Genomic DNA, 13,527 nt, shown 5'->3' with positions numbered 1-13,527 from the left:
CAAATCTACATTAATTTGAATAGCCATTTAGGTGATGAAGATAAAAACAAAAAAGATAATTTTAATATTAAAAATTAAAAGACCTAGAGCCAAAAAACAAAATTTGTTAGACGAGGGAAATAAATGGTATTTATGTAGCAGGCGATCTACCTCTGTAGTTAGTTCTTAGATGGTACCATTGAAATGCTATACTGAAATGTACATCAAGAAAATAAATTATCTATTTACTGTCAACTGAAATAACATATAACATTTTATTCAACATGTTTATCCTTGACATAGGTAGCAAAAGAAACTTAGTGCTAGCTGCAAGTTCAGATCACAATAACAGTATAATTAATAAAAGAATTAAAAATACAATATTTAACTAAACAAAAATATATGATTTTTGTAACATGATACATAAAAATTAAAAAATTAAGTTAAATAAAATAGACTTAAAAAAAAGATACAGAGCGCGCCAGATGTAAAATTATTTAAATTTACAATGAAATCAAATAAAATAAAATACATAAATTCATAATCTAGAAATAAAGAAAAAAATATATTAAAATATATAATACAAAAAAATCTGATGTGTACACCACATAACTTCATTGTAAGCCTATTAAATTACATATACACTTTTTTTTTTTTAATGAAAAGTATATACAATTTTATTTTATTAATAGCGTCTGAATTTTTTTTTATTGTTGTTATTGAATTATTTATCATAAAAAATTGTTACAATCAGAATTTAATAATTATTAATAAATCAATACATTTAAATAAAAAAATTTAAAAACAAAGGAAATGAAGTATGATTCGAACCAATGTGCTTTTCCCTTGTAAGATCCAAATATCTCATTAATTAAAATTTTATTTGGCTATAACTTGGTTTAGTCAATTGCAGTCAAAAGGGCTGGCACAACTAGATGTTACAGCAGTCCAAAATCCAAAATTTCAACATCCTACGGCTAATTGAGAATGAATAAATGGGCTAATTAAGAATAAATAACGGACTAATTTAAGAATAAATGAAATTATTTTTGTTAAATTATTACTGAAATTATAAATATAATCTAACCAAACTTAACCTATCCTTGCTTCACTCACGAACCTTGACTAGTGAGCGAAGCAGGCGCAGGTCAAGTTTGGTTAGATTATATTTATAATTTCAGTATTAATTAAATAAAAATAATTCCATTTATTCATTCATTCATTTTTATATTTATTTTCTTATTTCAATGGTACCAACTAATAACTAAATAACTACGGAGGTAGATCACCTACTACATTAATACTGAATAAATTTCAAGAGAATTTATTCTAAAAATATTTATATATAGGTTAACGTTAACAAATTTTCTTCGATAAAGTTTTCTCTTAATCTCACCCCCAATAGAGGGCTAAAATAGGAAAAAGTAATTTTTCAAAAAACTTTTCTGTATTTTAGATCTGGGTCCATAATTTTTTTTAAATTGTAGACATTTCTTGATAGTATGTAAAATATATATATAAACATTCAAAGATTTGTTGAAAAATATTTGAACTGAAGGAAAGTAGAACAAACAAAAACATACATTTCAATTTTAAGAAGCGAGGTTGATATTCTGAAAATCTTTTTGGGATTGTTTATATATGCATAGTAGGTAACAAATTTACTGTAATAAAATTTTCTCTAAAATGCCTCTGAAGAGAACTGAAATTTGTTTTTTCGCAATATCCCTCCCTCCCTTAAAGAAGTTTTACAAAGAATTAATATGATCAATGTCCCTTATATAGAAATATTTGAGCCAAATTGAAGAAAATTGGTTTAGTTAATTCTGAGATAAAGGCCAAAAGCAGTGTAGCAAACATATGTAAGCACATACAAATATACATATTTTTTTTAGTCTAAATAAACTAGTTGGACCCTAAAACATAAAGATCTGCAAAAAACTCAATACTTCATTTTTGACATGGTCAACATACTTTCCCCTTTAATTCTAGCTATATTCACCAGGAAAATAAAATTTTGCAGAACATTCAATTAAAAAAGGATACTGAACGTATAAATGTTAATAAAACAATAGATAATATAATCTATATAATAAACTGTCAATTTTTTCTCAAAAAGTATACAATAACTATAATGAGGATAAACTTACCATTTCTGAATTTCAAACTAAATTAACAAACCATTCTGGACAACATTAACCAATTTCCAAACATTCTAGACCCAACTGTAGTTAATAGAAAAGACATACCTACATCATGCCAGGCACAGTTGAAACACAGGAGTAACACTACTCCTGGACCAGTCATGGCAGTCATGACATTAAAATAATTAGACACCCAAAAAAGCTATTAAAAAATTAACAACCATTAAGCATTACATATATACAATAACTACAGAAGAAAAATCAAACGGATTAAGATTATTTTTCTGTTAGTAATTTATATTCCATAATTTCTTTTTTCTTTTAGTTTCAATACTATAAAGTATATATACAATATTAATTTGTTCAACCTTCTTATTTTATTGAGCTTCAATTTACATTACCTTTTTTAACAGTGTCACCAGGAGATACTTTCATAACTACTCAATGTCCTCATGACTAGAATAATTTAACTTACGTATATACTAATTAGTATTGCATTTTAATGTTTCACTACAATAGGTAAAAAGACCTAGCAAAATATAGCAAAAATAAATAACATAATCTTTAACTAAATTCTGTACTTTGACACTCAAACACAACATGCTATGTGACAAAAATTGATATCAAAAGCTACCTAAAGAAAATAGAAAGAAAACATGAATATACAGCAATTACACTCACCAATAAGAAATTCATTATCAATATTAAATGTCGCCCTTTCTGAAGTGAACTCAACCCATAATGGTCTAATAACGGGCTCACCGGTTTGATTATGGATATAAAACTGTGTATACCAAAATGGTAGTAAAGAGTAACGCTTTATAATAGCTTCACGCACTAATCTTGTTGTCTCTGGGCCAAATACCCACGGCTCTCTTCTCCTTGTATCTATGTGAGAATGCGCTCTAAAAAATGGAAGAAAAGCTCCAGCCTATAAATTCAGATCAAATCAACAAATTATGAATTTATTAAGAAATCAACAAATTATGAATTTATTAAGAAATTAACACTAAATCCTCTACTTTTGACAACACTTATCTGACCGAAAGAAAATGGCTAATTTGTTTTTTTATTAATTTTGATCTTAAAAACAATATAAAATTAAAGAATTTTTTTAAAATCAATATAGAATAACAAATCAATGATCGATCATTAATGCATATCAGAAATAAATATTGTGCCATGGACAAATTTTAATTTCTAAAAGGGAACAAAATATATTAACAAAAAACTAAACCTACAAAATATTACCAATCTACTTCTATGAATCCTTGCAATCTAGTAGTGAAATTTTCTTTTAAAATAACTATATATTAATTTTCAGAAAATCATGTATGCTGACAAATTCATTCTGTAAATGAGGGATATTAATGTAAATCATATGAAGCATAATTTTAGCAATTTTTTCAGTTTACTAACATCACACATAAAAGTGTTAAGTTCAAAAGTAATACAATAACACTTTGGTAAATAATGTTATTTTATAACATAAAATGTCTTATGTAAAGTAAATAAGGAGAATCAACCACATCAACTGCTAATTAGCAACTTTATGTAGAAAAAAACTTATAAAAACACAGCTTATTTTACAAAAAAAAATTAAATCTTACAATATTTAAAGATTACAAAAATGAAAAAATATTGGGGATGGTTGATTTCCTAACTGCAATTCTTTCCATATTAGGAAATACTTCATACAAGTCCTTTTTATCTTCTATATTTTCACTATAAGCTATCCTCATTCCACAAGCTATCCAATTAACACTTCCTTTTTCCTGCTTAGCCTCTGGGAATCACTGTCAGGTATTACTTCAGAGGATGAATGAGAATGATATGTATGAGTGTAAGTGAAGTGTAGTCTTGTAGTCTCAGATCGACCATTTCTGAGACATGTGGTTAGCTGAAACCCAACCACCAAAGAACACTGGTATCCATGATCTAGTATTCAAATCCATATAAAAGTAACTGCCTTTACTAGGACTTAAACGCTGGAACTCTCAACTTCGAAATCGGCTGATTTGCACAGGAGCATTCACCACTAGACCAACCCAGTGGATAATTCTATTAACACTTGCAGTAAGAATTTCAAACTTCCCCTTAGGCATCCTCTGGTCTTGATCTATCTACCTAAGTCCTTTCATTATAGTCCTTTCAAGTCCACTGCATATTCTTGGGGTAGTCTTGGGGTGTCTCATATGTACAGAAGTGTGCAAATTATTATTTACACAAATGTTATTTAATAGAAAGTGACTTTATTTAGAAAAAAATTGTACCTATATAATTTGTAAATATTAGTAATTAATATGTCCTCCTTTATTCTTAATTAATTCATATACACGATTTGGCTTCGATTCAATAAATGAATTCACCACATTTTTTTTTTATTTCTTTATCGTGAAACCATACTGATGTTACTGCTTTAATGAGGTCAATTTCTGTGGTAAAATTTATTTTTCAGAATCATTTTTTCTAAGATTTTCAATTGAATTTAAATCTGGAGAGTTGTCTGACCACAGGAACAGTTTAATGTTTCATTCCTCAAAGAATTTTTCCACTTTTTTGACAATATGGCATAGTGCCAAATCTTGTTGGTACACTCAGTTGCCTTGTGGGAATTTGTTTTGAAATTGTTATAACCCATTCTTTCAGAATTTTTATATATACATCTCTTTTCAACATACCACCTACTGGAAGTAACAAACAAGGGCCTTCAAATGTGAAACAACCCAAAACATTTTTCTCTGGGGATGTTGGAAATTAGGCGGTGATGTATTTTCATCTGATGCTTTCCTAATTTCAGAAACCCTTTGTCTCTGAACATAAAAATATGACTTTGAAAACATAACATTTTTCCAGTTTTCTTTGATTCAGTTAGCATGTGGTTTTTTCCATAGGAGCTTTTTTGTGCAACAAGCTTTTTAGTTGGCCAACATGCATTTCGTCCAGCTACAAGAAGTCAGCGTCTATCAATTATCATGCGTAAAGTAAAGCTGTTCCACTGGGTGCTAATTCTTGATTTAACTCCACAGCAGATAATTTTGCATCAAATTTACTTTTCCTCACTAATAAATGATCCTGTGTGGTTTTTTTCTTTTACAGCCACTTTGCCTTTCCTTTTTGAAGCAGTTTTTTCAACACTTTTAAAACAGCTTTCCCTGTCCCAAGTCTAACAGCAAATTCAGAAGCTATTTGTCATTGTGTGAAAGGGAAATAATTTTCTAATGCTTTTGAAAATTTTCTCTTCCAAAAAAAACAATTTTCAAAAGCTTTCTTGGAGTTATGCCCATTATTATATACACAAGAAATACAGAATTAAAAAGATGAAAATATGGTATTGTAATAAAAAATTAAATTAACTTTCACAAAACACTAAACATGAAAATTGCTAAATAAGCAAAGAACAATAACTTCACAAACTCAAAGAATAGGTGTGGTCAAACAGTGTAACCACAACATAGTAATGAACTAAAAATTCACTGTTTGGATTAATCTGCACATTACTGTACGATGTATTTTTCACACAGTAGTTCTTGTTTTTCCTTTCATTGTTTTGAGGAATTTCATTTCTTCTGATCGCAAATTGTAAATTGCAAACAGAAATCATGCAATTCTGTTTGTAAATTGCACGATTTCTACTCCACTATACTTTGTAGCCAAGTTTTAGTTCCATATAAAATGTCTGATTGCTTAGAATAAGAGTTACTTTCTTACTGTAATTATTTTGAAACTTCATCTTCATTTCTTCAGAGACCTCATTTCCCAGGTATGTGTAAAAATAACATGCAGATATAGTTATTTTTACAACAGTTCTACAAAACCATTATTATATTACAGCTAAAAAATTTCAAAAGAAACAAATGCTATAAAATTTTTCCCAGACAGAATACAAAAATGTTTTTTAAATAAATGTTCAGAACAACTTTTAAACATTAAAAGATAATAAAATTTTTTGTAATTAAATAATGCTAAATACTGTTTTTCCAAAAAGAAAGTCATAGATAAAACAAAGAAAAAAAAGTTACAGTTCACTTACATTACATTACATTATTAATACAAAAAGAGACATATATATTGAAATTTATTCAGAAGATGAAATAAACCAACAATTTCTACACAATTTATCTTACTTTTGAACTTCTAAACAGACTTCCCAACATTTCAAGCTTCCCAATATTTGTTATTTATTTTCTTCAACCAGTTTTCCAGCACTACAAGGTTTTGTGTGTGTGTGTGCGCGCGCGCGCACGCGTGTGTGTGTGTGTGCATAGGCATATGCAATTACTGCTACCGGCTTGCCAGGCTTAAAATCGCTGCAATGTAAGTGTATATGTACCAATAAAAATGTAAGCTTGAACAGAATAACCAGTTTCTAATTTTTTTTAAATTTGACCTTGAAAGAATCTGTGACGAAAGGTAAAAAAAAATGTTAACAATTGTAAATCTTTCCAATCCCAATTACACTAAACAAGATATTCAGTATTTTTGGGTTTGCAAATACTCTTCAGATAAATATTTAAATAAAAACCATTTTCAAGTTTTTTAAATTCCAATTTTTTAAAGGGTGCGAAGGTATAGCAATGTTGTGGCTCAACCAACACAGCCACTGCCATCGTTACTGTATGTGTGACTGGCTGCACCTGCCTCCGGTTACTTAAATAAAAAACATAAAATTAAATGATTGACCACTATGAAACGCAAGTAACCATATTAGCACGGGTGAAGCTGTGACGCGAAGCTATTATTTGTATAAATGAAAAACAAATATCAGGTGCTGTTAAAGATAACTTTACTGATTTAACTAATATTTAGATAACTTTCTGGCATAATAACAATAAAAAATGTATAGCACTGACACACAATAACAATTTAATAATTAACAGCTATTAACACAAATTCTAATAAAATGTAGAGCGTGAAAAATAATATTAACAAACAGTATTACATTAGAGTTTCTAATGTAAAAGACTGCAAATTACACTGGTCAACATTATTTTTGTCTCATGTGTACCAAATAGGTGTACTAATGTAGTTTTTTCATCCATTTGTCCACTGTCAACTAAAAGCTCCTAGAGCATTGTAAATATAATGGAACCAAATGAGCTAACTCAAAGGATAGCATTGCTACTGTTGTGCAGGTCCAGATGTGTATAGACATGTACAAATGTGATCTAGTGTAGCACACATTCATCAGAACGATGTCAGTTGTGAAACAGTAGTGAACCAGTAAACATTGAGTGCTTTGTATCCCAATTATTGTATATTACACATTTACAACTTTATTTCTTTTAATTAGTCGTTAGCTACAAAATGCCTAGAGTTTGTTTAAATCATCCTAATAATTTTTATGTATGTGGTGAAGTAACACTCAAGTTCCAAAGGCGAAACCTTACTCTATTAGTAAAAAAAGTTATGAACTTTATTTTGGGTGTAAAGTCAGGGACCAAACAAGGGGCTGTTCTAGGCTTCTCACTGCATGGAAAAATGGCACACGCCACATGCCATTTGCTATACCTATGATTTGGAGGTAACCCATAAGACAGTTATTTCTGCTTAACAAACAATGTCGGCTTAACAAAGCGTTTAACAGTCGTCAAAATCAGTGGTGTACCTCAAATTGCAATCTGCAGTGAGACGAGTTCTACACTGCGAAGAATTGCCGATACCAAAGGTTTCAGAACATGTGACATTTGATGGAGAGCTCAGAGTCTGATGGAAGTAAGGAAGAAAAAGAAACAGATTCTGGTCATACAACTTTTGAACAAACCAGTTCATCTGAATCTCATTTACTGACTCAAGAAAATCTTAATGATCTCATATGAGATTTAAAGTTATCCAAAAAACAGTCTGAAATGCTTGCTTCCTGTCTAAAAGGATGGAATCTTCTTCAAAAGAATACAAAAGATATGTACTTATCGTAATCGTCATTCTGAATTTAAAGACTATTTTCCTGAAGGAAATGGCTTAGTGTTTTGTAATGACATTTCTTCTCTTGCAAAGACACTTTGTAATGAACATTACCCAACAGAATGGCACTTGATCACTGATTCCTCTAAAGTTAGTTTAAAAGCTGTGCTTCTGCATAATGGCAATAAATCCCCATCAGCACCTGTGGCTCTCTACTAGTATGAAAGAAACATATGAAAAATTTATATTGAAAAAGCTTCAATATGCAGTGTACGAATGGAATATTTGTGGTAATTTGAAGGTAATTGCACTTATTCTTGGTCTGCAGCTTGGTTGCACAAAGTACTGCTATTTTTTTTATGAATGGAATAGGGACAGAAAAAACCATTTCATTAGAAAAGAATGGCTTAAATGCAAATCACTCATTCCTGAACAGAAAAATGTGAAACATGACCCATTGTGTAATCCTAAAAATGTGTATCTACCTCCATTACACATCAGACCAGGATTAATGAAGAATTTTGTCAAGGTACACTCCTCCAAGAGTACACTCCTGGTTTCGTGTACTTAAAACAGAAGTTTCTAAAATTAGTGATACAAAAATTAAAGAAGGAATATTTGTGGGTCCACAAATACAATCACTAATGCATGATGAAAAGTTTGAGGAACTATTGAATCGACTGGAGCAAGCAGCTTGGCAAACATTCAAAAATGTTACTCAGAGTTTTTTGGGAAATCGAAAGGCGGAAAATTACCATGATATTGTCAACGATCTTATAACATCTTACAAAAATTCGGGTTGTAATATGTCCTTAAAAGTACACTTCCTGCACTCGCACCTAGATTTCTTCCAAGAAATCTTGGAGCAGTGAACGATGAGCATGGGGAATACTTTCATCAGAAGATTTCAGCTATGGAAAAGAGATATCACGGCAAATGGAATCCTAGTATGCTGGCTGATTATTGTTAGACCATCAAGAGGGATTCTCCACAGGTGAAATATAGCAGAAAATCATCATTTCTTATTTTCTAGGTGAGTCAAATGTTTGAATATTGTGTAGTTATGAATGCAGAAAGTATTAAAATGTTTGAAATTAAAAATGCCTGTCTCTCGGAAACCTTGCATGATGGTGAAAAACCGATAACATATTTGAATTCAGGTGAAAAATTACTATCAGAATCACATAATTTTTCTTCCAGACAAAGAAAAATGTTTTTTTGTTCCCCAGTGTTATCTGATCTGTGGTTTACTATTTATAGCATTTAGTAAATCAAATTACTTCAGATGCTAATAATGAAATTTTTTTTCTAGTAACAAAAAATTTAAATAATACAAAAAATAAATAAAACATAAAAATGTCATTTGAAATTAGAAAAAAGTTAATTTTAGATTTTAATTTATTAACATATAGAACAAAGTTAATTACTTACTTGGTACCACCTTGTAAAAAGTTCACTATCAGGGTTCTTAAAAAAACCACCAACATCAGCACCAACAAAAGAGACACCGCTTATTGCAAGTGAAAGGCACATCGGGATGGAAATTGCTAAATGTGACCATTCTGCAGCATTATCGCCGGTCCATATTGCTGAAAATCGTTGTGAGCCAGCAAAACCAGATCGACTTAATATAAAAGGCCTCTTAACAGTAGCTTTATCTATTTCCCCGTACCTTTCCAACAAACCTTTGTACGTTGACATCACCTAAAACATTTTTTTAACATTGTTAAGTAAATAAAAATATCAGAATAAAGTTAAATCTGATCACATAGAAAAGAATTAACATTGACCTTCCCCTTTTATTAAACTGTTTTACTGATGATGCAGAATATGATGACTAATAACATAAATAAATAATCTCTACAAAATAAAAATTGCCAAATTATAAAGTAGTTAACAAAAAAATATCATTTAGATGGATGGAATCTGCCCATTGTCAGCTGCCAAATAAAAAATGACTGATCAAAAACCTTAACATGACAATTCGATTAATAAGTATGTTTGATAACCCTTATAAGATCTAAATTCTGGTTATATTACAGAAGTGACATATTTTAAGCATAGGTAAACGTGGGAATTTGTGCACAAAGCGTGAATAATAAGTATAGACATATTTTTTAAATATTTACTTATAAAAAATAATGATAAATTAATTAAAAGAAAGTAATGTTGAAAATTATTTTTTAACTAAAGGCTAAAAAATTGAGACATTACATACAATTAAAAAATAGATGTTATTTATGATAACCAGAGGAAAGAATATTCAGTTTTAAATCTTTCAAAATTTTTTAAATATTTATACATAATTAACTAAGAAAAAAAATTAACTAGAGAGAACGAATGAGTAAACAAAATTTTAAAACCGTTAAACCTTTTGCAACCAAATTGTAACCTTTGGTAACATCTTACATTTACATACTTAAAGAAATCAATAGGAAACCCTGCTGATGTTAACTCACTTTCCATGCATGCCTCTTCTCTAATTTTCACATATAAAATTTTAAGAAATTAGATTACAGTTTTACAATTATGTAAATCTAAAAAGAGAAAACAGAATAACTAATTCCTCTTCTGTCCCCCCCCCCCAAAAAATCACATAAAAACTGACAAAATCTAAACAGAGTGAAATAGTTTATAAAATATTTACAAATGTTTTACATCAATATAAAGAGAGCATGGCAATTTAGTGAATAATTCAATTTAATTGAATTTATGCTTTAATGGTCTACACATGACTAATTAAAAAATAATAATAAAAATTAGAAAGAAGATTTCTATTAATATTAGCAAATAAAAAAATATAGCTGCCATTTTCTAAATAGCTGTTTAAAAATAAATATTTTATAAAGTACAATAAAAAATTATGTTTTTCTATACAAAAATATCAGAAATTGGCTGCTTTAAATATACTTAATACACTAAAGTTCTATTAAACTTTAAATAACTCCAAATACTGAATGTCCAATTCAGAAGTTAAGTACAGAACTGTGTCACTAGGTACCTCTTCCAAATTAAACTAGTGTGATTTTTTAGTGTGATGCTAAAGAACCTCAGTAATTTTTACCACTAATGCTGCATTAATGATGCTACTGCTGATGAAGCTATGCAATAGACCCTAAACCTATGAATGCTTTAAGTATCTCTAAAACATAAAAACACCTGTCAGAAATGATGAATATTCTAATATTCTGGGTGTTTTTCAATCGACACCTATGACGTAAACCGTGTCAAAGGTCAATTAAAAATTCATGAAGATTATTGACAAACATTTTCAATATTTATGAAGCTTATATATTTTATGAAGCTTTTGATTTATCATTTATGACTTCTATGTTAATTTTATGAATTTAACTTTGGAGTGCGTTACATTGCAGCATAATTTGTGTCCACCAGTAAATTATCAAATAAAGCAAACAAACAAACCATTCACGCATAAAAATGTGATAAAATCAATTATCTGTACTTAAAAGATTTTTCAATAAATAAATTTCACAAATTTTTCAGAAGTACCTCAGGGTTATTGAAATTACTATGTAAGCGGCTAGGCTAACAAATTAGAAGTGGGAAGACCCAATGTAGGGTCATTAAAAACCAGCTTATAAAGAAATTAAAATATCAGAAAAAGTATCACCACACAATCAATCATAAATCAATATAAAAAGTAATCCTTTAAAGTTACTGTTTTTTATTATTAATTAACTATGTAATAGTTCTAATTTAAAAATAAAGAAATAATAACTATTACTCAAGGCATCATCACCACCACCAGAACACCTTCTTCTATGGTTTGAACCAATGGATAGACCAAACTCTACCTCTCTTTTCTGTAAGACAACACTACTAACATTTTGTAGAAATACTAAGTCATCTAGGATCTAGAAGAAAGCATAATTTTGAAAGATAAGTTCTCTAAAACAGCATATTCTTAGAAGCTGTTTCAAATGTTTACAGCTTTTTGTTGGTCGCAGGGATCTCACATCTTAGCCTTCAACACAAGTTCCTTCTATTATTGTGAGCGATTAGATTTCCCAGCCACAACCAAATTTCAGCTTTGACAATTACACGACAAAGAAACTCATCTGGGTCATTCAATAAGTCAAAACATTCCTTTGCATGAAAAAAATTAAAATGTGAAAATTTTTCTTTTTAACTATGAATGTAAGGGAAATAAATCAAACTTATTTGAAATTAAAATTAAATCAATATTTCTGTAATAGAACAGTAATTCATAAAATCATACTCTTTAAAGATGCTCCCCCTAACCTTCCACCTTGTCATCAGCCCATAACAAATAAATGCACTATAAACTATAAATTACTTACAAACATCATCCCATACAAATTATGTACATCCCGATGTTCCCAGCCACCATGATGTAGACAATCTTTTGGCATAGTTATTTCAGGACCATTAAATACTGATGGTTCATTCATATCGTTCCAAATAAAAAGATCTTCTGTCGAAGGATAGGAACTGAATTTATAAAGATTAGCATAATAATCTCTGACAGTAGGATCAAAAACATCCAGGTAACTAGAAGATCCTGGCCAACACCAACCTGTAATATCACAATTTCATAAAAGTTTATTAACAATTTAAAAAATAATATTATAGTATTATATTACAATCTTAAAAAAAAAAAACTCATTTTGTTCACAAAAAATATTTATTACAAATAACAGATACAGTATAAGTCTAATAACCCAGCAACTTATTTATTGCTCCAGATCAAGAAAATCCCGACATTGAGTCTTATTCTTTTAAGATTTTGGGGTTGAGGTCCCCACAGTCCTAGTCTCAACAACTTTACTTCCTAGTAGACACTGATCTGCTAAATGTTTACATTATACTCATACACACTACAACACAAACACTACTCAAATTACAACATATATACTAATACAGAAACAGAACAACATTTTACACTCTCTTCTTATACTTACACTAAGCGATGTTGTGACACCTTACAAAACAAAACTGTAACCAAGGTGGAAACTATCGAGCTGATTGATGGGTGGATCAATGTCAGCCAAAGACGTACTGTGAGATAAGGAAATGAGATATAACAGAGATTGCCAAGTCATTTAATAGTCTCCTTAGAGTGAACTGTAACCAAGATGGTAAATCCTTGTTGAAGGTTTCTCTGTTCCTAATAAACAAGTGAGTCATAACAGCTTGTGGCTCTCCGAAGTCTATTAAAAAACTTAGGAGTGGTGTCCTGTTAATCAAAGTAAAAGACGAACAGAGTCAAAAGTTCTTAGCCCTTAGATTCATAGGGAAGGACGAAGTAATAGTGGAGCCACATAACACACTAAATTCCAGCAAGGGTGTGATCTTTTGCCCTTTGAACTCATGACATGACATTGAACTCATGAGACATCGAACTCATGACATCTCATGATATCTGACACTGAACTGAGACTGCTCCAAAACACAATAACCCATTTAGAATTGAGGTGTAAATCAATTGGATCCACACTTTCTCCTGTGAAAACAAAAT

At 29.8% G+C, this 13,527-nt stretch overlaps 1 protein-coding gene across 1 annotated transcript in view; it reads right to left on the bottom strand.

Moving 5' to 3' along the window:
* GCS2alpha (glucosidase 2 subunit alpha) overlaps positions 1–13,527 on the bottom strand; it is a 76,252-nt gene that overhangs the window by 15,703 nt on the left and 47,022 nt on the right. The window contains exons 10-12 of the mRNA XM_075357097.1: positions 12,350–12,585; positions 9,459–9,731; positions 2,805–3,054 (exon numbers count right to left, since the gene is read on the bottom strand). Coding sequence (XP_075213212.1) covers positions 2,805–3,054; positions 9,459–9,731; positions 12,350–12,585 — 759 coding nt within the window. The remainder of the gene's footprint in view (positions 1–2,804; positions 3,055–9,458; positions 9,732–12,349; positions 12,586–13,527) is intronic.

The sequence above is a fragment of the Lycorma delicatula genome, chromosome 2 (assembly GCF_047948215.1).
Source record: "Lycorma delicatula isolate Av1 chromosome 2, ASM4794821v1, whole genome shotgun sequence".
Lineage (NCBI taxonomy): Eukaryota > Metazoa > Arthropoda > Insecta > Hemiptera > Fulgoridae > Lycorma > Lycorma delicatula.
Note: the sequence above shows the minus strand (reverse complement) of the source record. Positions and strands in the feature narration are given on the sequence as shown.